Below are 25,630 nucleotides of genomic sequence, written 5' to 3' on the forward strand. Positions count from 1 at the left end.
ACAGAATCATCAGTGATGACTTTAATAAAGGGTCATTTATTAATAAAAGTATACATGCACTAAATGATAGATTACAAAAGTATATAGATGCTAAATATTAGGTTAACAGTTAAGGGATTTATATGTATCTGTCCCTCAAACAGGGTGATTAGTGGTGCCATTTTGGCCTTTCTAATCTGTTTAAGGCCAGAATTTTTTCTCTGTCTAGGCTATTGAGAACCAAATTTCCAAAAGTCATAACTTACATTATAACAGGAATTTGCTTTGGTTAGGTCCCAAAGTCTTCTCAGGCTGTTTATTAACATCACACTTAAAATAGATGGTCAGAGGGAGGTTCTGTGGTGGCCACTCCCCCCACTTCTACACAATGTTGCTCTAAAGACTGTGCCATACACCTTTAGTCAGACATCTTGAAGCCTGGAGATGGCCCTTTGTATGCCAAATCAAAGATTATACTTTGTGCAAAAAGTTCTAATCAGTTTAGGAGTTTAAAATAATCAAGTACACTACTCTCTTGACTTAACTTTGACCTTTGGCGTAAACATACTCTATATTGCCAAAAATATTTGTTCGTCTGCCTTCCTACGCATATGAACTTGAGTGACATCCTATTCTTAATCCATAGGGTGTAATATGATGTTGGCCCACGCTTTGCAGTTATAACGGCTCTTCCACTCTTCAACTATTCTGGAAAGGTTTTCTGCAAGGTTTAAGAGTGTGTTTATGGGAATTGTTAATAATTCTTCCAGAAGCGTGATTCGTCACTCCAGAGAACACATCTCCACTGCTCTAGAGTCCAGTGGTAGCGCTTTACACCACTGTATTTGACGCTTTGCATTGTGCTTGGTGATGCATGGCTTGGATACGGCTGCTCAGCTATGGAAACCCATTCCATGAAGCTCTCTACGCTATTCTTGAGCTAATATGAAGGCCACATGAAGTTTGGAGGTCTGTAGTGATTGACTCTGACTCTGCAGAAAGTCTGCAGAATCCTCTGACCCTGCTCTGTCACTGTGTCATTGGCTCAGAGTATAATCAGGGAGAAAAAAAATGAATAAATAATAAGTAATACAATGTAGTGCATATGTAAACATGTATATCAACAGATAAATACATTTTAAATAAGTGTGTGTATATATATATATATATATATATATATATATATATATATATATATATATATATATATATATATATATTTATATATACACACACACAAGAGAGTGTATTGCACTGGAGCTCCCAGGTATTGAATAATCAAAAATAATTGGAGCAGCATTTTATTTAGAGTTCAGCAGTCTTGTGGCATGTGGGAAGAAGCTGTTTTTGAACCTGGCTGTTCTGCTTCGAAGATTTTGGAACCTCCTTCCAGAGGCCAACAGCGAGAACAGTCCATGGTGGGGGTGGGAGGGGTCTCTTTATGTTCTGACCTCTGGTCAGACAGCGACTTGTTGCAGTGTCCTGTATGGGAGGGAGTGAAGTCCCAATAATTCTCTCTGCTGGGACTTCCAGTCAGAGGCATTGCAGGCTCCTGCCCAGACAGAAATGCAACTGGTCAGTATGCTCTCTACAGTGAGAATGGGAGGGGGTGTGTGTGCTCTTTTCATCCATTTCAGGAAGTGTATGCGCTGCTGAGCTCTTTTGACCAGAGCTTCAGTGTGAGTGGACCAGGTCAAAGTGTCCATCATCCGTTATCTTGGCTCCCTTTAAGGTTTCTTCCTCTAATGCTTGGGGAGTTTTTCCTTGCCTTTCCTTGATTTTTTTCTGTAAAGCTGCTTTGTGACAATGCCTGTTGTAATGTAATGTAATATATATATATATATATATAGTATATGTAATTGTATAGTTTCTTTTGAAAAGGTGCAAGATATTGATTATTCAATCTATTTGGCTTGGATTCAGTCAGAGTAAGAAAGGATGCATTTTAGTGTCAGCCTGTTAGATGTGTTTCTTTTACCTCAATATCTCTCTGTCTTTAATGATATCTTGACTATTTTTTGGTGTGTATTTTTCCTTACTTGCTTTTCTCTCCTTCAGTCCACATGTCTGTCTTATGATTCCTGTGTCATAAGACAGACTGTTTAGCTGTAGTTGCCAAATTATTTGGCAGTATTAGATCCCATGACTCAGACCTATCTGCCATGTGTAGTCTGGGAGACATTACTTTATCTACACTTGAAAGAGTGCATGGCTTATGTGAATTTGTGAGTGAATGAGTGGTTGATATTGTGGACTTTGTGTGGTGGTGTGTGGTGGTTTGTGGTGGGTGGGCGGTGGGGGGGGGCAGAAACAGAGCGGAATCAGAGAGGTCTTTAAAGAGTCAGACGGGCTCTTGGGAGGAGCAGTGGGGAGGGCATGTTCCAAAATCTGTGTATCTAAGTAGCTCCCTTGAGTAAAATGAGCACTTTGTTGTAATATTCATTTCAAAATGCGTTTGATCTCAGATTATTCAGTGTTTTGCATTGATTTGTTTCATTGTTTGAGGAAACATGACAGTTCCTGCTCATTAGGAGAAGTACAGGCATCAGGAGAATCAAGTGAAATGTCAAGATAATACAGACAGCACATTCTGGTGTTCTTTTTTGTATTTATAAGAGAGAGAATGTGTCCCTTGCGTCACTGGACGGTCCCACTAGTGAAAGTGAACTTCTATGAAAGTACAAAGTTTGACAGCTAGCTGGTACTGTCACAGTCTCTAGAGGAGTGGAGTTTGGATGAGGCCCTCAAGACCTTGCTGAGAAGTGTTTTGAAGGTGTAAAGTGAGGTGTAACATCAGAACTTGAAAGCAAGAATAAACAAGTGGCTGAAGAAATCGAAATAAGAAGAAAATGTGAGTACCAGGGATACAATATAGAATGGAGAGAAAAATGAAATGGGATTTCTTTTATGAACCCTGGGTTCCTGGGAAAAATACATAATCAAGCACATGCCCACATTTGCTCCAAATAAAGAACTTTGCAATTTACTACAGTCCAGGATTTTTTTTCCAGCTCTAAAGTTTCAGTTTGCCTGTGAACCACTTAGAGTAAACGTTACCATGACAGCGAACATCACATGAAGTCCAGTCAGAGTGAGATAAGTTTCCAGTTGGCGCACTTGTGTTTTAAACTGATATAAGACTCAGAAAAATGTACCTTACATTAACTTATTAAAGAAAGCAGAGAGGAAGACGCCGTGAGACACTGGACGCCTGTCCCACTGCCATCTTTTAAAGATCAGAGCATAAACTTCGTCTCCTCTGCAGACCAGTTTCTGCTCCCACCATGTTGAACGTTATAAACTTTTGACAGCCAGTTTAGGAGTTCTCTGCTTTTGCTGTGACATGAACGCACATGAGCAGAAGAACATACTTACACGTTCCAATTGGAATGTAATCGGATTCAGGAGTGTACATCGCTATTATTCTTCTATTTAACAGATTATTTACAGGATCACTCACCTCATTCAACTGGATAGAAATTGTATTCCGGATGGCCTCAATCGGACTAGACTATTCCGATTGAGGTGTTTACATGAGGTGTTTACATAACTGATTGAGTTATTAGTTGGATTATTAACGGATTATTAGGTTGCATGTAAACGTGGCTATACAACAACAATGCAGTGTTGTCTTGGCACAGATGAGTGACTGATGCCATGGGTTTGTAGATTTATGACCGATTGACCGGTCATGGAGTGTATTATCGAGGATTTTTTTCAATGGGAATACCATACTTGGAACAATAGTCTTCCTAGTAGGGGTTCAATGATTATTCGACTTTGTCGACTAAAATCGACGACCAAATTAGTTGACAACTAATTTAGTAGTTGATTAATTGATGACATCATTACGTGTCTTTCTCGCGCTCACTAGGAATGTTTTGACATTAAGCGCTTCCTGGAGATTTAACAACAGCCTCAAGAATAAAATCCTAAGAAGTGTTGGAGCAAAATTCTGAAAAAAAGGTTAGTTATGCAATTTGCAAAGCCAACCTTAGCTGGCATGGAGCACATCTTCCATGCTGGAGTAAGAGGAAACACAGCAGCTCACTGGGTGAAGATTTATTTCAGTAAGAAGTGTCCCAAATCGCATATTAGTACACATTAGTTTACATACTAAATAGTATGTAAAAATAGCACATATACCATAAGAAGTGCTCTCATTAGTGTAGTGTGTGATTCGAGAAGGGTTCTAGATGTGGCGATAGTTATGCTAGTGAGCTAGGTTAGTTAGTTAAGTTAGTTAGCTAATATTTTAAGTTAGTTAACTAAAGTGTTAAAAGCCGTCCTACTTTGTTCTGAGCTGAGCTGTAACATTTTCTATTTCAAAATGCTGCTCTCTAATCGTTAATGGAGTTGGAACAGAGAAACAAGTAGTTATTATTCACAGCGACAATCTTCACTTTCCAGATAACATTTGCAGTTTTAAAAACTGCATCGTCATCTTAGTGTCGAGGCCACCACTGCGTTCAGTTTTGGCGAACACAGGAGATCCAAACAGGTTTCTGTTCTCTGTGAATGCTTAACTCCACTCGCTAATGGTTTAAGGAGGAATTCTTTCATCTTTGATTTATTAAATTTCATCTCTGCATTTAACCCATCCGTGAAGTGAAACACCACATACACTCTAGTGAGCACACACACTAGGGGGCAGTGAGCACACTTGCCCAGAGCAGTGGGCTGCCCAATCCGCAGCACCCGGGGAGCAGTTGGGAGTTAGGTGTCTTGCTCAAGGACACCTCAGTCATGTGCTGTCAGCTCTGGGGATCGATCCTCATAGCCTCATAACATTCTGCCAAATTTCAAAATTTCACCATCAAGTAAGTACTACCTACATGTTTGATGATGGGCAAATAATACGCCTTCATGGTTTAAGCTTTCATTGTTTCACAGACGACTTAGATCTAGATTAGCAGTATACCTGTTCAGACTACACCACCACCCGCTCTATCTTGGATGAGTTTTAATTTTTTAAAACTGAATGCTAGCAAAACTGAGTTGCTTGTTATTGGCTCCAAGTTACTGATATGAAGCTCACCTTATTACATATAAAGCTTTGCATGGTCTGGCTCCTCAATACTTGGCAGAGCTTCTTCATCTATATGTCCCATTCTGTACTTTGAGATCACAAAATCTAGATCATATTCCTAGATTTAAATGGGCTTTTGTGGGTGGTCAGTCATTTAACATGGTAGCTCCCAAGTTATGGAATACTCTCCCCCAGTCTGTTTGGGATGCAATCTGTCTTCATTTAAATCTCTGTTAAAAACTTACTTGTTTTCACTGTGTTCTCATTGTTCTGTTTATTCTTGAATGTTTACCTGTACTGCCTTTTGTTTAATGTGTTGTTGTTTAATGTGTTGATTCTCTTTAATTGTTAAGCATCCTTGAGCATAGAAAAGGCGCTGTATAAATAAAAGTGATGATGATGATGATGTTGATGTTTTAACTTGATAGGTTTGTTTAAATTATACCTCAACAAGTAGCCCGGATTATTTGCTGGGATTTATCTCATTTAAACAAAAGTATCTGTCAGTTATCTGGCCAAGTGGGCAGAGCTAGATACAGGTGTTACTAGTTAAATCAAACATTTGTTCATAGACCAGGCCTGTTTTTTTCTTAAATTTTACAGCCTTGCATAACTGATGATTAGCTTAGCAATTTGCTGACTGTTGTTAAATGTACGCAGTAGTTTTAAAAGCAGGTTTTTAAAAGACTTTCTTTGTCAGACAAAATCAGAAAATAAATTCATAATTTGAATGACAAGATTGGCATACAAGAAATACTATAATTGAATTATTGAGGAGACACATGGCATACTCCTGAGACTTGGCAACAACTTGGTAATGATAAGCTGAACATTGTCATGAAAAATGGTCAGCAGGGAGGGGTCTACTAACTGCTATCTACTGCAACACCATGAAAATAAAGAAAACTGCTTTCCAAGACATAATGTTTTTGGAACATGTGATCTTAAAAATTTTAAATGTTGATCCATCTCTGCTAGTTGTATTGACCCCCTTCCCCCCGGAATGTCTTTTCTGTGAGCTACCAACTGTAGCCTGCTGTGTATGTTCTGCTGTAAATTTTATAGGAGAATTTAACATGTTATAAATTGCCAAGCAAGTAATTGTACTTACAGGAACAGTTACTACTTTTAGTCAGCTTTTCATGATCTGTGTGAGAACTGTGCACATACATGTAACAGCTTTAACTTCCCACATTGCTGTGCCCCAAGAAAAAAATAAGTCTACTACACCACCAAAACAAATAATCTGTGTTTCATTTAGCTAATTAGCTAATTTGCACTGGTTGGATTTACTCAGATAAGACTTGGTTTACATTTATTTAGTGTGGGCGTTGAATACCAAGAAACCACTCCACATTTGGGTTTTAAGCAGAAGAGGAGATTTTTTTTAAATTATGATTTCAATTTGATGGAGTTGATGGAGACTTTTTATGGAAAGAAATATCTTCCTTTACATTTTTGCAGTTATTTGTACTGGAAGCAGATAAAGACTTGCAAAGGCTTGGTCTTGAAAAATACTGGGTTTTGGTGTTGACCTGGTTTTGCTCTCATTTACACTCAGCCATGACTTTTGCTCTGCCGCCTTTAGACTAAATCTGGCCTCAGTCTTTGATATGCCTTGGACTCAACAAAGTCACCTTCACTACATGCTAAACAACTCCTCACATAGAAAGCAAACAATGAAGAATGAAGGGTCCTCCACTCAGCAAGTCACTTATCTTTACTAATACCGGTACTGGTAGATTGTTTCACCATGCCTTGCCGACTATTCACAAGGTTTTACTGTTGAGTGTTACTGAGAGGATTTGTGCAGAAAGTAATGCAATTGATTTTGTCTATAAGCAGAGGCTAGTGTAGATGTACAGCTTACCTACAGTGATACGCACTGCAATATTGATCCTGTACTTGGAAGAAATCTCTTTTTTATGATTCTTTTGGCCTGTAACTGGAGTGATTTTTTTTTTTTTAATTTTTGATGGAAGGGGGTTTGGGAATAATTCTCTGGTTTCTAAGGTGTGTGTTTTTCACAAAAATCACAAGGAAATATCTTATGTTTTTGCAAGATTAAATCCTATCCAGTACTGAATACTTTTACTGAATACAGTCCCTCCCTGTTTCTCTATCTATATTTCTCACTTGCTCTCTGTCTCTGTTTGTCAGAGGGATATGGCTCTGAAGCCTCATGAGAGGAAAGAGAACCAAGCTCTACGGCTCCAGAAGAAGCGACTAGGCCGGGTGCCTAATGGGCTGAATGTGGACCTACGTAAGAGCTGCCTCCACAACCAGCAGCAGCATTCAGACCAGGAGAACCGTCCGTGCCTGGCTCAAGCACACAAAAAGAACAAAAAACATCCCAAGAGAAGAAACAGAGCGGTGGGTTTTTTTTCCTTTCCTCTTTTATTCAGGCTGGTCTTTGGAGCTTCAACAAGAGATGAGAGCTGATTGATTTTGTTTATGGCTTATGAGTTGATGGCAAGAACTTTGAGTAACAACAGCTTACCACCATTGTCTGTATCAGTGTACAATCACAGTTTGATGTTATTAACTATTTAAATTAGTTTTGGCATTCAGTGATTCGATTGATTTTCTTAAAATAAATTAAATAAAGACAAATGTAGTATTTTCAAAGGTGAGGTGTCATGTGTGGCTTCTGTCTTTCATTCAAGCACCTTACACTGAGGTGTATTCAATTAAAGACACAGCTTGAAAGGACTAATTGCCAATGATCATTAGTTGTCTCCTTGGCTGTTTAAGACTTGTAGCTGATTTAATCAGGGAGTTAATTAATGTGACATAAGCTTTTTAAGACGTGCAGAACCTTTTTAGTTGCGATTACAATGTGGATATGAGGAAGAGGTGTGTGGCTATTTGTAAAGGCTAAATTGTTATATTTAGGATGGATAGATGGAAATGGAGGGCAAAGGGCAATTATGAGGTGTTGAGAGAGAGAGAGAGAGAGGACATTGTGACACGATACCTTAGGGCTGTGTATCGTGTCACATTGAGTAAAACATCTAATTTCGATGTTTCTGACTAATGTTACATTGTAAATATGATTGTTCTATAAAAAGATCCCCCTTGTCTTTTTTTCAAAATCGGGTGCAATGCTCATTATATCTTTCAGTAATCATTCATCGTCAACACACTTGAATTTTTCTTCTTTTCTTCTTCAATTTAAAAAAAAATTATAATGTGTATTGAATAGTGAAACTTGTATCATGAATCAAATTAGATCATGAGCTCAGTGTTACTGTTCTCTTTTAAAGTGCTAATTACATTAGTCACTGTTATTACTATGAGGTGTCATTTAGGTGTTTGTAAATGAGAATATAAATGTGTAAAGAGACTTACTTGTCAGTATCCACACATACACAAACATGAACATCTCATGATAGGAATAGCAAATGTCGTTATTTTTCGCTGACAGAGAGTGAGAGAGAGACTGCATGGCTCTCTTTTTTATGATTCTTTTGGCCTGTAACTGGAGTGATTTTTTTTTTTTTTTTTTTTTTTTTTGATGACAGGGGGTTTGGGAATAATTCTCTGGTTTCTAAGGTGTGTGTTTTTCACAAAAATCACAAGGAAATATCTTATGTTTTTGCAAGATTAAATCCTATCCAGTACTGAATACTTTTACTGAATACAGTCCCTCCCTGTTTCTCTATCTGTATTTATCTATATAAAGGTCGTTATTTGTCGCTGACAGAGAGTGAGAGAGAGACTGCATGGCTCTTTTTCTTGTTTACTGCATGTGTATAAGATTCACCTTGTACAAACCAACCATTTGAAAATGATTTTGAAAGTCATAAAATTTATTAATTCTGAATGGTGTTTATTTAAATAGTTTTCTGTGCCATCGGTGCACTGCTATTGTTTATGTATTTGCATTTTTCTCTGTATAAGTCCAACAGATTGGTTATACTGTGTTCTACTGTGTGTTAGTTAATTATTAAGTTAACAAAACTTTCAATACCGTCTGCAGTTCTGATATTCCTACTCTGCAGCTCCTCCCTCCAGAATATCTGAGGTGGTACTGCAGAATGTGTTTATATATATATATATATATATATATATATATATATATATATATATATATATATTTGTTAGCCCCCTCTTACTCTGTTTTCAAAGGGTTGTTGGGCGGTCATTCATTTTCAGCACTGTAGTGACACTGGCATGCTCTGGAATGGTAGTAATGCTGGCATGAATAGATCAGACACAACAGTGCTGCAGGAGTTTTTTAACATTTAAAGAGAAGTTCTTTATAAGGTCACTGGAAGGAGATAAGTATAAGTTAATGTGTTCTGCACTGTGTGCGGTAAAATATACAGTACTGTGCAAAAGTTAGTAGCCTCAAACAAATTTATTATAAAATCTATCAGTATTTAATTAAACCTGTCTTTTGTATTGTGTACCTTACTGCCACTTGAATTCTTCCATCTTTCCCATCTTAAAACCAATAAATTACAGCTGTGTCCAAAATTTGTTTTCCAAAAAGTCTTACTGACATTATTTTCTCCTTCAAATAGACACCAACATTCAAACAAGCAAGTGCCCAACACATCATAGCTGCCTTGAAAATTTCTTTTTCATTTGCATCTAAAATGGCTACAGGAGATGCTTCTGCAAAGATTGGAGATAAGGTAATCCACTTACATAAGGAAAGGGAAAATCAGAAGAAAAGCGAAAAAGTAGAGTTTAAAATTTGAAGATTTTGAGACCCGGTAGACCACTAAACTGTCACCATCAATTATACTCAACAGTTCCTGAATCTTTCATTTTTGAGATGTAACAGAAAATCAAGCTCTACTCTGCCTCAGATATGGAAAAATCCATAAGTATTTCTGTCCATCCTTACCCACTGAGCTGAGTAAATCTGCTTTTAACTATGGTGCACCAGTGAGCTAGAAAACAGTATGAGACACTGTTAAAATCAACTCACTTTTCTGTTGTAGACTTACACTTTTAATCTCTAATTATTTTACTGTACTTGTAATTGTTTTAATGTTTGTCTTAGTTCACTGCTTTAGTTGCTTTTTTTATTGGTTGCTTAATTTTACTTTAGTTTTATTGATGTTTTTTGTTTTGTTGTTCTCATAATTTTTCAATATGGCAGTTGCAAGATGATATATGCCATCAATCAAATACAGTTAGATGTCATGCCTTAAAATGTGTAATACCTTTTAATTATGAATCTGTTTAATATGACCCGTGAGCCCTGCTCAATCTGTTGGTTTAAGATTAAGTACACCTATACAGACCAGAATGAGATCTAAACAAACAATAGTTTTAGACCTCTATTGACAAACATCAGGATAGCACATGAAACATTATAGATAATACAATTATTAATCTTATCAGCTGCATCAGGCCCGCTCAAACGGCCTCTCCAAAATTTCCTTTTATATATTTTCAAATATAAAATGCTATTTAGTCAACGCTTGGCTAAATACTTGATGGTTATTATTAACAGAGATATGCATCCACTCTGCCCTGTAAGCCCTGCATATGAACATTTTAAATTCAAAATGTAATTAATGTCAGTCCATTGCTTCCCATTTTGTAGTTCTCAAGAGTTGTAACAAAACTTTGACTGAGATACTAGATAATCATTGCTTTGTTTAAAAATGATGCGCACCTATGAGGAGTATACCATCACCCCCCTGCACTGTTTATTCTTATCTCATTTTTTGCATGAGCATATGAACATGTATGTGTGTTGTGTTTGGAAGCCTGGCGTTTCAAGCCTCTTCTGCATTTTTTGAGGTGGGACAAAGAAGGGTGCCATCTGTATTTCCTATAGAAGATGGTCTTTTTGCATTCTTTAAAATAATCTTAACTCTATCTCTCATGTAAGGAATTCAAAGCATTTGGTCATTTTAAGGTCACCAGGTCATGTCAAGATTTAATTCTCCATTGGTTTATTTTCTCATCCTGGGAGAACTGGACTGTTATCAGAGAAACAGTGAGAGCAACAGAGGGAGAAGGTCATTTAGAAAAATGCATTTAAAAGAAAATTAACTCAGCAGTAGCTTTATCTCAGCTCACTCAGATTTCTGCAGAATATGCTTTGTCTCTGCCATCGAGCCAGTGCGCTGAGCTTGCTCCTATTTGCAGCTGCTGGACCAAAACCACTGTCATAGATTTTAACAGTGTGACATATTACCCCTCATATCTCTCTGATAAGAGTTTTCTTAAAGTGGAGAAAATACAGTTTCATGCCACAGTTTACTGCTTTGAGGAGTGCTTTACTATGAAGCTACTTGAAAAAAGAAATTGTCTTTTTTTAAAAGAGTACCTTTAGAATGGTAAGCTACAGAAGGTATGCTATTTTTATTCTATTCTATTCTATTTTTATATTCATTACAACCTATTCTAATGGAAGTGTGTATTTGGTTTCACTAGACGTGTGAATATCTGATAAGCTCTGTCTGAATCCTGTCTCCACCTGCCTAGTATAGTGTTTTCCTTACAGTGTAATTGTAATGTGACCTCTATGCGAGTTGTGTTCTTTGTGTATTTGATGCATGTGTGTGTGTGTGTGTATGTATGAATAGTAGCATGCTGTGAGGCCCATCTGCCCAGAAACACACTCTCTGGCCTTGCCACTGGGAACTCTGTTCTGTTGTTGCCTTGGTGATGTGTATGTAGTGTGACACTGCTGAAAGGAACAGAGTGGCAGTGTTGTACAGACCGGCAGGTCTTCACTTTCAACTCATCAGTCAACACTATGTGTGCTGTATGTGTATTTCATGCATTCGCGTGTGTGTCTGCATGTGTCCCATTGCCCTTGCTACAAGTCATATTGATTGGACTTTATTTTGTTGATTTTATGCCTATGTCTTTGTTTTTCGCTATCTACTTACCTGGCTTTGTTTTCTTTTTTTTTCCCATTTTCTTGTACTTTGCTGACACAATCATGTTTGGACAGCTTCACATCCACAGATCACACTGTGTCATTGGCCTGGCTGGAGTGTATCTGGGGCTGCAACATGAGGGACCTTTATCTGACCATGAGAGCAGCAGAATGGGCTAGTGGGCTGCTGGTTGATCAGCAGAATATTACAAAGTTATTACTGGCTGTCTAGTGCTAATGTAAAATTAATTGTCTGGGGTGTTTTGACAAGTTTAGGCCATGTTGAGTTTTCAGATTGTTTTAATTCCTCCTCTGTCCTCCAACCCATTTCTTTTTTTCTTTTTCTTGTTTTTTGGTAACTGAACCTGTTGACAAGCTTGTTAAGCACTGTTGCTATAGGAATGGAGCTATTGATACATTTATCGAAAAAACAGTCAAATATGGTTGGTTTTAGTTAAAACTTTAGCTTGCTGGCTAAGCTAGCAGTGCACTGTCCAAGTAGCAAGTAGCACAGGTTTGATTGCTGCAAAAAACTTAACTGACAAAAGTTCAGAGGACAAAGACTCAAACATGAGTTACTCTTACTGACTTGGCTCAGGGTCTGGCCATTACCATTAATGTTTTGAACTCTGAGCTGTACACAGCATTCACATTAAAATGCAAATTTTCAGGCTGTGTAACATGTACCCACATATTTCAGAGAGGTGTTCTGTAGGCTTATTAATTTCTTAAGGCACCAGGGAAGTGCTGCAGGAAAGTGTTCCAAGTGTTTTTAAAATGATGTTCAGGTATGTATAAGGGCCTTTTTGTTTATATCAGATTAATAGTTTATGAATGGAACGTTTAATCCTAATTCCATAAAGGCCTTGATCCAGCATGTTATGTTTATGTCTGAGTGCCTCTCTCAGGGCTTAAAGCAAGGAAAATTTCTGTGCCTGAAATGTGTTCGGGGGTGAGGAGAAAGGATGGAGGGAAGGAAGCTCCACAAAATGAAAAAAAAAAATTAATTAATAGAATGTGAACATATTCCTTAACAAAACTGCCCAAAGCCCAAAACAAACAAAATATATGTGCGCAACACAACAAAAATTGAAGATACTTTGCTGCTCAAAACCAGGGGTTTTGCTTGGATACATGAAGATCTCAGCCTAGTTGTTTTGGGGTATCATTCCTCCAGAATGTTTTGTCACTTAACCTGTGTGCAGTTGCAACTTTTTATTTTATGTGAGGTTTTATACATCAACATAACGAAGTGATTCAGACATGTTTTATAAACAAAATATTTTTAAAAAACAATATTTTGAAAACAATGTTTGTAACTGAAAATGACTAAAATGCATTAAAAATGGAGATATTTCCGTAATAATGACATTATTAAACTCCTCTTCACATTTCCTCTCTCTTAAGATTTATTAACCAAAAAAAAGTTGTTTTTTTATATGTTTTAAAAGATAAAACAATTAGTGAATTTCTATTCTATTCACATTCAAACCAAACAAGAAACAATATTTTAAATATAAAAGATCATTCTAAAACGACATTCCATCTTTGTAAATTTGTGTCTTAATAAATACTGTTAGAGGTCTGCAGGGCTCTATGGTATTTTATGTATTTTAAAGTATATTTTTTTAAACATTCAACATTTGTCTCTCAAGTTAGTGATTTTTATGTATACCATTGTACTTCAAAAATGGGTTAACAGAACTCGCTCCTCTGTTGATGTCTAAACAATGTGAACGGCATACTGTTATTAAACATTTGCCAAATTAATCCAGAAGATCATGATGATATGGAAACAAAACAAATAGCTTGTTGAGTGCAGTGCTTTCTCAAAGTAGCACGGTCACATGCACTATACAGTCCAGCCCCATGCCAAAGTTCTAGCACAGTGCCAAAGAACCTTAAGCCATGCTTGTGCATGTAGAGCCCCTCAGTTCACTGAACAGGTGTGTTTAATATTTGTGGTTGTCTTCACAAGCAGGAAAGAGACATGTGTATTTTTTTTCACTGGGCTTTCTTTCACTGTGCTAAGCTGGCAAATTTTGTGTTCAGTGTTCCTCTTGAATTTGAAGATTTGGGTGCTACAGAAAGGTTTTTGGAGTGTGTCTGTCATGTTGTATTGGCTTGGGGTGTTTAGTGGTTCTGACCTATATACAAAACATCCACCAACAATATATCCACACATGAAATAGAGTATAACTTTGAAGCTTCATCTGTCTATCATTTTAAAGATATTCCCCTTTGATGTCATTCACAGAGTTTCCAGATTTCAAAGGTTTTTTCCTTATCTTTTATATCTAATATTGACCTAATTTTACCTTAAATAATCAGTGTTTTTGTGTTGCGGGTATGATGCTGTTTTATATAATGCTACTTGGTCTGGTGTCACTGTTTCTTAGACAGGACGCATTTGAAACTGGCCAGAATAGTATATAGAGTTGCTTGTTGTTGTGTTTTTGCCTATTGTGAGCAGAATAGGCCTTATCTTTTCAGTTGGGTTTTGTCAAGCGTTGTTAGGTGCTCCGTACTGCTTGGTTTAGAGCAAATGCTGCCAAGTTTCTCTGTGTCTCTTTTCCTGTTCACTCTTTTAGAACAAGAGCTGTTAGATTACTCCTTGACCACCCAAGACAATAATAATAAAAATAAATTTAGTATAGGTTGTAGTGCCAAATAATTCAAATATTTGAGTATTTGTTTATGTTAGTATTTGTTTCCTTGTTTACTGTTGGAAAGTTTTGTCTTTTGATAGTCCTTTAGATCCCATCACAATTCTAAAATGCTCTTGTGGACTCCTGCCAATTCAGGTGTTAGAGGCTTAATTAACAAAACACTATGACTTTATCATTAATGATCATCATCATCATCATTAACCGCTAGTCCAGATAGGGTCACGGTAGCAGTTGAAAGAGCAGAGAATCCTAGATGACCCTGTCCCCTGCAACTTCCTCCAGCTCTTTCCCGGGGACCCCAAGCCACTCCCAGGCCAATTTGGAGATATAATCCCTCCAGGGGGTCCTAGGATGACCCTGGGGTCTTGTCCTGGTAGGCCGTGCCTGGTACACCCCCACCGGGAGGCGTCCAGGGGACATCCGGATCAGATGCCCGAGCCACCTCAGCTGGCTCCTCTCAATGCGGAGGAGTAGCAGCTCTACTCTGAACTCCTCCCAGATGACTGAGCTCCACACTCTTTCGAATAACGTGTAGCCCTCCACCCTACAAAGAAAGCTCACTTCTGCTGCTTGTATTCTCAATCTCGATCTTTCGGTCGGAACCCACAGTTCATGACCATAGGTGAGGGTTGGGATGTAGAACGACCGGTAAACAGAGAGCTTCGCCTTTTGGCTCAGCTCCCTCTTCACCACTACAGTCTGGTACAGTGACTGCATTACTGCTGCCGCCTGTCCCAGCCTGTGGCCAGTCTCACAATCCCTCTTCCCTTCACTCGTGAATAAGACCCCAAGATCCTTAAACTCCGGGCTTTCCGGGCTAAGACCATGGACTCAAACTTGAAGGTGCTGACCCGCATACCAACTGCTTCACACTCTGTTACAAACTGCTCCAGCGAGTGCTGGCAGAGACACCCTCCAGCCTCCACAAATAATGCCCTCCTGACTCCAGTAATGCCCTGACACTCTGTGCATGAATATCACGAACAGGAGTGGAGACAGAGCACAACCCTCCAACGCTAACACTGAAAGAGTCTGACTTAATGCTGAGTATATGAACACAGCTCTCACTCCGGGAGTACAAAGATTGGATGGCCCGGAGTAGTAACCCCGAGACCCCATACTCCTGGAGGACCTCCCACAAGATATCTCGAGGAACACAGTCATAAGCCTTCTTCAAGTCCACAAAACACATGTAGACTGGATTGGCAAACTCCCATGCCCCCTCAACAATCTGTGAGTGGGTGAAAAGCTGGTCCATTGTTCCACGGCCGGGATGGAATCCGCATTGTTACTCCTCAATCTGAGGTTTAACTATCGGTTGGAGTCTCCTTTCCAGCACCTTGGCATAGAATTTCCCTGAGGCTGAGCAGTGTGATACCCCGATAATTGGCACACACCCTCTTTTTTAAAAATAGGGACCACGACCCCGGTCTGCCAGTCCAAGGGTACTGTTCTCGAGGTCCATGCAAAATTTCAGAGGCATGTTAGCCATGACAACCCCACAATATCCAGAGCCTTAAGCATCTCTGGACGAATCTCATCCACCAACCAATCTCTTACCAACTACCTCAGTGACCTCCACCAGGGAAATGGAACTTGACACACTAGAAGCCTCTGGCCCTGACTCCCGTGCGGGAGGCACGTCTCCTGGATTAAGCAGTTCCTCAAAGTGCGCCTTCCACCGACCAACCATATCCTCATTTGAAGCCAGTTACTCCACCCTTGCCGAATGTAGCTTGGGCGCAGCCACCCCGACCGCTCCTGAGACTGCCACCATTGCAGCTGCCACCTTTTTTGCCTGTCGGTACCCGCTGAGTTGGGAGTCCTTCAGGCCAACCAGTCCCTAAAGGCCTCTTTCTTCAGCTTCACGGCCTCCCTCACCACCGGTGTCCATCAGGAGGTTCTTGGGTTATCGCCCCGACAGGAACCCACAAGCTTTTGGCCACAGCTACGCCTGGCAGCTTCCACAGTGGAGGTTTTGAACAGGTCCATTCAGGCTCCATGTGCCCTACCTACTCCAGGACATGAGAGAAGCTGTCCCGGAGGTGGAAGTTGAAATCATTACGAACAGGGGCCTCTGACAGTTGTTCCCAGCACACCCTTGCTATTCACTTGCGCCTACCGGGTCTGACCATCAGTCTTCCCTGCCATCTGATCGAACTCACCACCAGATGGTGAACAGATGACTGCTCAGCACTTCTCCTCACCTGAGTGTCCGGAACATATGGTCCCAAGTCAGATGAAACAACAACAAAGTCGATCATTGATCTTTGACCCAAGGAGCTCTGGTACCATGTACACTTATGAACATCCTTGTGTTTGAACTTTGTGTTCGTTATGGACAATCCATGCCTGGCACAGAAATCCAATAATAATTCACCTTTCAGGTTTAGATCGGGCAGGCCGTTCTTCCCAGTAACGCCTCTCCAGGTCTCCCAGTCATTGCCATTAACATCATTAATGTTACTCAGTACTATTTCACTCACAGTGAAATTGAACTTGGAACACTAATTTAGCAATGGAATATGAACTTGGCTTTAGCAAACTAACTAAATGGACATATTTAAAAAATATTTGTGTCTTGAACTTACTTCTGAATAATCACTGCTGTCTAGGTAAGCAACAATAGACTGACCTGCTACACTTACTTGCTGGGACAGTTTATTACAGTAGCTGGTTGCTGTCATACCTAAATGAAACTGATGATTCCTACCTAATTTTCCTACATACAATAAAATTAGCACTGACATTTTTATTTGGGCTCAATCAATTTGTTGAGCTAGAAGGGTAGGGCGAAGTGTTAGGGCTACATGGCCCTCCAAAAGGGGGTTATTCAGAAGCACACTCCAAAAAAAAAAGAGAATTGGCCAGAGTGATGGCTGCACAAGTGACCAAAGAAAGCAACAAATGTAAGTTTGTTCAAAATGTTAAAAAAGTTAAATGTAAGATGTTCAAAATGTTTGGACTCTCAACTCTACAGTATGTGAGCTACAGTGTATTAGAAGAGTGCTCTGCCAAATTGACTTTGTCTCATGCAGAGAAAAACTTGAATGGTGCTTTAGCACTCTCTGGTGGCAACTAAAGTGATTTCTCAAGCCAGTGTTTTCTCTCTGAGTTTGTAAGAAATCTATTGGTATTTCAGTGCTTACACATTCACTTGGAAAAAAAAAAATACTAATTTTCTACCCATGTATTATTAATGTTGAAAATAATTCACAGTTGAAGAAGAATATGCCTAATCTTCTTAAATTCAAAGATGTCATGTAATTAAATCTGCTTTACTACTACAGTGTTTTTGGGCTGCACAGTAAAAGTAGAGGGGAAAAACACAATGCTAGAATTTATGTTCTCATCCTGCATTGCCCTTATCATCCATCCATTCATTTATCCATCGACGTATCTATTGTCTACAGTGAGGTAAGTAGTATAGTTAGGTAACAAGAAGTACCACTAAACTATACTATGTAAATCTTAGTCACAGCTGACTTTATATGTCTTTGAGAGAGAAAGGGGGAGAGAGGGTGGACGGGCTTTCAGACTCCTTTATTTATGTAAAAGTTCACTGGTTAAACATCAGTTCACCCATGTCATTCATAGGGCCTTTCAATTTATACCTATTTTTTTCTTTACAAAATAGACATATTACTAGTAGTGAGAGTGATGCCATCCAACTGCAACCTAAAACATTTCCAGATGGCTAATTTTGCCATTGCACCAGCAGAAATAATTGAAGTACCTTTAGCCCAGTAACCAGAGAATATCTGCTGCAAAAAATACTAATAATAAATACATTTTGATATAAACGTCGCTTAGTTCCAACCCTCTGAGAACTTGGCCCACTAGTTCAAAAAGGGGAATAAACCTGCAGCAGTCACTAGAAGCATAGAATACATAATTGTGGCAGAAATTTCACAATTTCTGTCTCAATTTAATTTCAGTTCTGTCTACAAAGCATTAGTGGCCAAAAACATAGTTTTAATACATTGCACTGGAGGACTTTATACAGCAGCTCCTTCAATGGCTATAGTCCCACTGGTGCTTAGAGATTTTACACATACTTATTATGAAGAGCCCACTTTTTTTTCTGTCCCCTTTTTCATACAGCCCACCTGTCAGAAATGCCTCTAAAGAGGCAGAGTGCCTATGTGCACCTCTGAGTTAGGTTTTTTATTGCTTAATGATTTAGCTAGTACAAAGTAAACAGGTGAGATGTGTAACACTTGCTCTCTTCTACTCTTGCCCCATGTATCTCCTCACCTCCACATGCTCCATAACATTTCTCTTTATTCCTCCTTTCATCTCTTCATCTCTCCCTTCCTTTCTCTCTTCCTTCTTTCCCTCCCTGATGCATGCAACCTGTCAGAACTACACATGTAGTTCACAGGGCCAGATCAATGAAGCTCTGATTTAAGCAAAGCCTACTTGGGCAAGCCTGCTGTAATAGCTGCTGCTGTGAATTGGGGTAACAGCAGTCACGTTTTCTCTGAGGCCTTTATGGTTTAAATGGAGCTGAGGAAAATGATCTCCACCAATTAAATGTGTCTCTGTCTGTTGTAATTGGTAATTGAAAGATGATACCTACATACCTACAGTGCTGCCTCTCTACAGGACCTATATGCACCCAGGTTTGGCTGCTTCCTACATTGTGTCCCTTTTTCTGCTGTCTGCTTGACTTGGCGTACACATACTTCTGCTTGCACATGGCGCCAGTTGTTGTTGTTCTCTTACATTTCAGTCCTTGGCTTCTTTCAGTGAACAGTTTGCTCAACAGAAGGTCTGCTTTGCATATGATCCCCTTGCTATTGGGAAGTATGTGTTTGATTTAGGGAAAGCAGTCCTGGATTATACTATGGGTTTGGCACACAGCTTGCACTTTTAGTTCAGCTTTTGTGGCTGGGCAGGCATATTGCCACTTTGTACAGTACCCCACTTGTAATCCCATACATTTTCCATCTGTTTTACGTTTTCCACCCCCATCAGCACAATCTTCACAGTATCCATTACATCATCATAGCCCTAGTTGTGTTTTCATGGTCTGGCATTTCAATGTATCAGTAATGTTGCAGTGAATTTTGAGCATGCACACAGGATATAATATGCCTTTGTCATGTGAAATTATGAAGTTATTTAGCTGACTGTATGGTATTGTCTCTGACTGTTGATGTGAGAGTGGGTGGTTGGCATTTCAAGTCAGGTTTAGGTTTCTTTCCTGCAGTACTTGACTTTACTGCATACTGGCTTCATCAGCTGTCTGCCCCCCCCCCCACTTACACACTTTTACTACTACTACTACTACTACTACCACTGCTTTTTTGTGAGTCTGCATTTCTGATTCTTCACTGAACAGTTTCTTCCAAGATTTAATGTGGGTGTGAGGTTTGTTTGCATGTGCTGTACATAAGTGCTTGTAAGCTTGTAAAACCATGGAAAAAGTACCTGAAAAGTACATTTTTGCATAGTATATTATCGTGACACTGATGCAATGCTTTTAATCATGTTTAGTGATCAGAGCCACTGGGAGGCTTGTCAGTTGCTTTATAGATCAATACGTGGAGGTGCTGACAGTAATCTTTGTAAAAAGCTTTGCTTCAGTGTGACCTCTAATGAATGCTTCAGTGGGTTTGAGTGTGCAGGGATATCTACATTCCTATTTAGAGTATAATAATGGACCTTCACTGTTATGACCTTGCCCTATCTTTTTGAGTACTTCTAAAACATGCACGCACACAAACATTATCTCAGAGAAATAATCTTGTGCGCTCACGTGGTGTGTGTTTGTGTGCTGGCGTGTCTTTCACTCACGCTACTTCTCCATCTCTTCCTGGTTCAGCTTCATACCACTTCCTTCTCAGATCCGTTGTTCTTTTTCTCATCTGCCAGCAATTAAACTCATTTATCTCCCTTTCCCCTCTTTCATCTGATTCCCCACTCACTAAAGACTCTCCAGCTGGGCTTTTTGCAGAGGGAGGGAGGTGTGCGTGCGAAGCTCAGGCCAGCTAGCCTAGTGTGGGGAGGGAGAGAGGGGAGCAGGGCCAGCAGAGTTAGGGGCTGGCACCCACCTCTGCGTCTGAAAGTCATTGGCTTGTGGAATTGTTCCACGCTGTTGTCTGGCAGTCAGTTTTATCCAAATCCAAGTCTCCTGCTGCCTGGAGAGGAGAAATGAGTTCTACACACGGGCCTGTCACTGCTCATATTCCCACTGAAACCCAGTGTCAGCCTAGGACCTCTCCAGCACTATACACCTAGGGCTCTCCCTCTTCTCCATTTCTCTTTTCGTAATGCTTGCTTACTCTGTCCGTGTTCTTTCTGTCTTTCTTCTCTGCAATGTTTTTTAAAACAAAAACTTTACTAGATGTGGCAAACTGAGAACCTTACAGTATTGCAAATTGAAAGAACCAGTATTGTGCTCCAGTCACTGAAGTGCCGTTGTGTGTTTTAGGTCTCTGCTATAGAGTAGGGTTGGGAAAATGAGGTTTACTGGATGTAAATGTAAAATCAAGGGTTGCCAACTAGCAGACCACGGTCCGTATGCAAATCCAGCTAAATATTTCAGCAGACCACACTCAACAATTAAAGTATGTAAAAAAAAAAATGCTTCTGTTTCAGCAATATACATGAACATTATCCAACATGAGTTACAGTCCAGTCCATTACATGTACATAAACGATTTGATGGCTGCTCATCAGATAGCTAAAGGCATCAGTCGGTCAGACAAGTGCCAGCACCACTATGAAACAAAACAGTAACTTGAAATTAACTTACTGAAAAAAAAAGTTCTGAGGACAAATAAAGGTCAGAATGAAAGGTCCCTAAGAGTGGTTGGCTTGACAGTACAAGAGCCTGAAAAAAGACTTTATTGTTGTTTCTTTTAGTTAAATTTTATATAATTACTATTTAATGAAAAAAACAGGATTTTTTTTCCTTCAGTGGACAGAAAATGCTTGTCAAGATATTTTTAAGACTTTTTTTTCTTCTGAGAAGATTTTGTTTGTTTATTTTTTGTAATTAGTTTATTTTAATAGTGATTGGCCACACAGTTTTAAAATGCTTTTTGGATTATAAAACAAATAAATTCAAAATAAAACTAACATTTAAAGGTACTTTAGTCAATTTTTATTAGTACAAATAACCTGGAAAATATTCAGATTATGATGAAAAATTAGTTGTTTTATTGTTTGTTTTAGTATCAACACATGTGTTATGTGTCTGAGAGACCATTTGGAAAACTTCAAGGTGAAGGAGAAGGCTTGTCAGTGTTTACACTTACCTACTGTCAGTCATTTTACAAGACTCTCTACGACATTACACTGCAGCAAAACATAGCAAAATCTGCTATGCAAACTGTATTGTTAAGTACTAGTACAGTGGGGGAGATTTCTTGATGACAAGAATTAATATTGGAAGCCTGGTAAAATAATGGGTTTGGATAAACCATCTTCACAGAGATGTATGTAATCCTAGTCAAACTCCCATGCAAGTAACAAAACTAACTAAACAAGCCTGAAGTTGGCATCTTTTTCAAACGGTCTGTTCCACCCTAAATGCTAGCTAAGAGGTGATTTTTATTTTTCATTATAGCTCAGCTCAACCATTCTCAAGCAGCAAATGAACTGAATGACAAGTGTTTATAAACAAAAGAGAAATGGGAGTTTGTTGGTCACACTGGCCAAATGCTGCTGCTATACAAAGAAGTATTTGGAGAGTACTTGGATATCACGATTAGATAGAGATTCAAAGCCTCTCTGAATGAGTGAAATGTAATGAATGATATGTCATCAGAATTTACCAAGCACAACCAACCTGAGATAAATTAGCCTTTAGCCATGGTATTCACTGTAATATCTTGTGAAATTGTGAAAAAAAGACTACACTCAGTGTAATCTGTTGTAGTGTAGGCTATTTCGAGGCTATTGTGAGCTCCTCTTTTTTACCGTCTTTATCCAAATAACAAACTAAGGTAACGCCCTAGCTCTTTACTAGGAAGTGCTGCCAAACTCTATTACCATTGATTTTATAAATATGCTTTGTGTTGATCGGCAGGAATGGGAGCAGAATCCAAAGAGCAAAAAAAATGTCCCACTGTTGTAGTTTGTCTCAACCATTGGCACAATTTACTTAAGTTAGTTTTTAGCTGGAACTTTTAAGCAGCAAGTTTTATGTAACTGGTCTTTCAAAAATTTTAGTGCAATACCTCTGGTGTAAAGGGTATTGTGGCTTTCTGCTTGATTTGCTTTCTGTTGTAGTCCACACATTAACCAAAATGAATACAGGCTCATTTACTCTTGAAAGTAAAGTTTATGGATTTTATTGAGTGTAAAAGAAATGCTGTTAACCCTTTCTTTTAACTGGAGAGGCAGTGAGAGTGGAATGGATAAGTTAAGAAAGAGGGCCTCGAGAGTTTTCTTTGTTTTTGTGGCAAAAATGTGTCACTGTGGCCTTCTCTGTGTAGTGCTAAGTGACAGAATGATAAAATACTCTTAAAAGGCCATTTTCTCTTCATTTACCCTCTTTTAAGTGCCACTACTTCAGAAGTACTCGGTCACTGCCACATTATCTACAACCCCAATTCCAATGAAGTTGGGACATTGTGTAAAACATAAATAAAAACAGAATACGATGATTTGCAAATCTTTTTCAACCTATATTCAATTGAATAGACTACAAAGACAAGATATTTAATGTTCAAACAGATAAACTTTATTGTTTTTTGCAAATATTCACTCATTTTGAATTGGATGCCTGCAATACATTCCAATGAAGTTGGGACAGGGGCAACAAAAGACTGGGAAAGTTGAGGAATACTCAAAAAACACCTGTTTGGAACATTCCACAGGTGAACAGGTTAATTGGAAACAGGTCAGTGTCATGATTGGGTATAAAGGGAGCATCCCTGAAAGGCTCAGTTGTTCACAAGCAAGGATGGGGTGAGGTTCATCACTTTGTGAACAACTGCATGAGCAAATAGTCCAACAGTTTAAAAACAACGTTTCTCAACGTGCAATTGCAAGGAATTTAGGGATTTCATCATCTACAGTCCATAATATCATCAGAAGATTTGGAGAATCTGGAGAAATCTCTGCCAGTAAGCGGCAAGGCAGAAAACCAACATTGAATGCCTTGACCTTCCATCCCTCAGGCGGCACTGCATTAAAAACCGATATGAAGTGCAAGTTTAAACTCTGCCATGCAAAGCAAAAACCATATATCAACAACACCTAGAAACGCCGCCGGCTTCTCTGGGCCCGAGCTGATCTGAGATGGACTGACGCAAAGTGGAAAAGTGTCCTATGGTCTGACGAGTCCACATTTCAAATTGCTTTTGGAAATCATGGACGTCGTGTTCTCTGGGCCAAAGAGGAAAAGGACTGTTTGGATTGTTATCAGCACAAGGTTCAAAAGCCAAAACTTTAAAATGACAGTCATGAATGATCTTTTAGCACCAAATTGGTATCAGGACTAGGTGAATTTTTCTTATAGGAAATATAAAAAGTACATACATTTTAGGTTGGTGTTACAGTTCATAGTGATTCTTGAGCATAACTTATATATTGCTCTCATTCCTCTGTGGTGGTTTTCAGCCATGGTTGGGCCTAAGCACTGTACTTTTTCTTTTAAAGCCTGAAATCCTAATTCCCAGAGCAGAGCAAAGCAGAGCAAATCTAGCCCAGCTCATATTAGTGTGACGCCTGCTAAAGGCTTCTGGCAATGTTTAGACACACACACTCACTCACTCACTCACTCATACACACACTGCCAGCTAAACCCTTGGTTGCACTAATCTCACTGTATTAACAGAGTGCAGCAACTAACTCAATTTCCTCTGTTTCAGCTTGCATGCATGGGTATTTCACACACGTTTGTGGTGCTGGGCGGAGCAGGAAGAAAAATCTACAGATATCCTTTAACAGAACAGATACACAGTCAAATCAGCCACTATGCTTAATAAAAATATTAATCTGAGAGCAGACACATTTGTTTATCCTTGACAGCCTTCTTATTTGTGGTGAATGTCAATGAGTACCAGGGCCTGAGAGCTACGATTGTATGTGTGGACACTTAGGTGAGGTTAGCATGTTAACAGAGCCATGGACCTGGCTTGATTTTATCCCACCGGTATGCTGGGTCTCTCCATTTTGAGAGACTACAGTATCTGCCAATCAGTCAATCTCCATCTGAAACCACTGAGCAGGAAATAATGGAAAGATAGATAGAAAAACTACTATAATATTGAATACATAATGCTAAGAGCGAACTTCTAAAGACTACAACTTTCAGGTGAAGTGATGTGGTAAGTGCTTTCTTCATTTTTAACAAAATGGCAGCAGAAGAGTCAGTAGTCAGTATGAGGGCATATGCTTAGCATGTAACAGCACTAGAAACATGGATCCAAAATGCTATGGCTAAGTACTAATTGGAACAGGCAACAAACTAATAACTTACTAGTACTGCCAATTAAACTCTGTCTGTGAATTTTGAACTCAAGTGAGCGAACACTGAGCATAAATGCTGCACTGAACTTAAAAGGATCTGCTAATGGTCACTTTATTTACGCACACAACAGAACACAAAACTCTGTGAGCATCACTTTGTGCTTTGTGTTTTTCCTAAACATACAATGTGGAGAAGGGACCAAAGTGAAACACTAACTTCTGCATTTTATACAAAAAAAGTCAATAATCAGTAAAGCTCTAATGATTAGATTACGTGATTGCATGTTCTGGATGTTATAAATATCACACTTTCACATGTTTTAATCAAGCATACATGCTGTTTATAAATATCAAGGTGTATGACTTGAGATGTCTGAATTTTGATTACAAAATGAAAAAATAATATTCCTGTTCTCTTGAATGTAAATATTCATTTGCGCTGAGGAGTGCATTTACTTGTGCTGAATAGTTCACGTGAATTTTTTTAACTACTCAGTAGGGCCTCCTTTGCTCTCAAAACTTGGCATGGATTTCACAAGATGTTGGAAACATGCCTTTGATATCCTGGTCAATCTGACATAAATGTATCATGCAATTACTGCAGATTTCTCAGGTGCACTTTCTTGAATCTCCTGTTCTACCTCATCCCAAAGGTATTAAAATCAA

General features: G+C 38.9%; 1 protein-coding gene across 7 annotated transcripts in view; it reads left to right on the forward strand.

The window, feature by feature from the left end:
* auts2a (activator of transcription and developmental regulator AUTS2 a) overlaps positions 1-25,630 on the forward strand; it is a 469,856-nt gene that overhangs the window by 70,339 nt on the left and 373,887 nt on the right. For all 7 annotated transcript variants that reach the window (XM_037547285.1, XM_017722542.2, XM_037547284.1 and 4 more), the window contains exon 3: positions 7,169-7,381. In XM_037547285.1, coding sequence (XP_037403182.1) covers positions 7,169-7,381 — 213 coding nt within the window. The remainder of the gene's footprint in view (positions 1-7,168; positions 7,382-25,630) is intronic.

This window comes from Pygocentrus nattereri, chromosome 18 (genome assembly GCF_015220715.1).
Source record: "Pygocentrus nattereri isolate fPygNat1 chromosome 18, fPygNat1.pri, whole genome shotgun sequence".
Classification (NCBI taxonomy): Eukaryota; Metazoa; Chordata; class Actinopteri; order Characiformes; family Serrasalmidae; genus Pygocentrus; species Pygocentrus nattereri.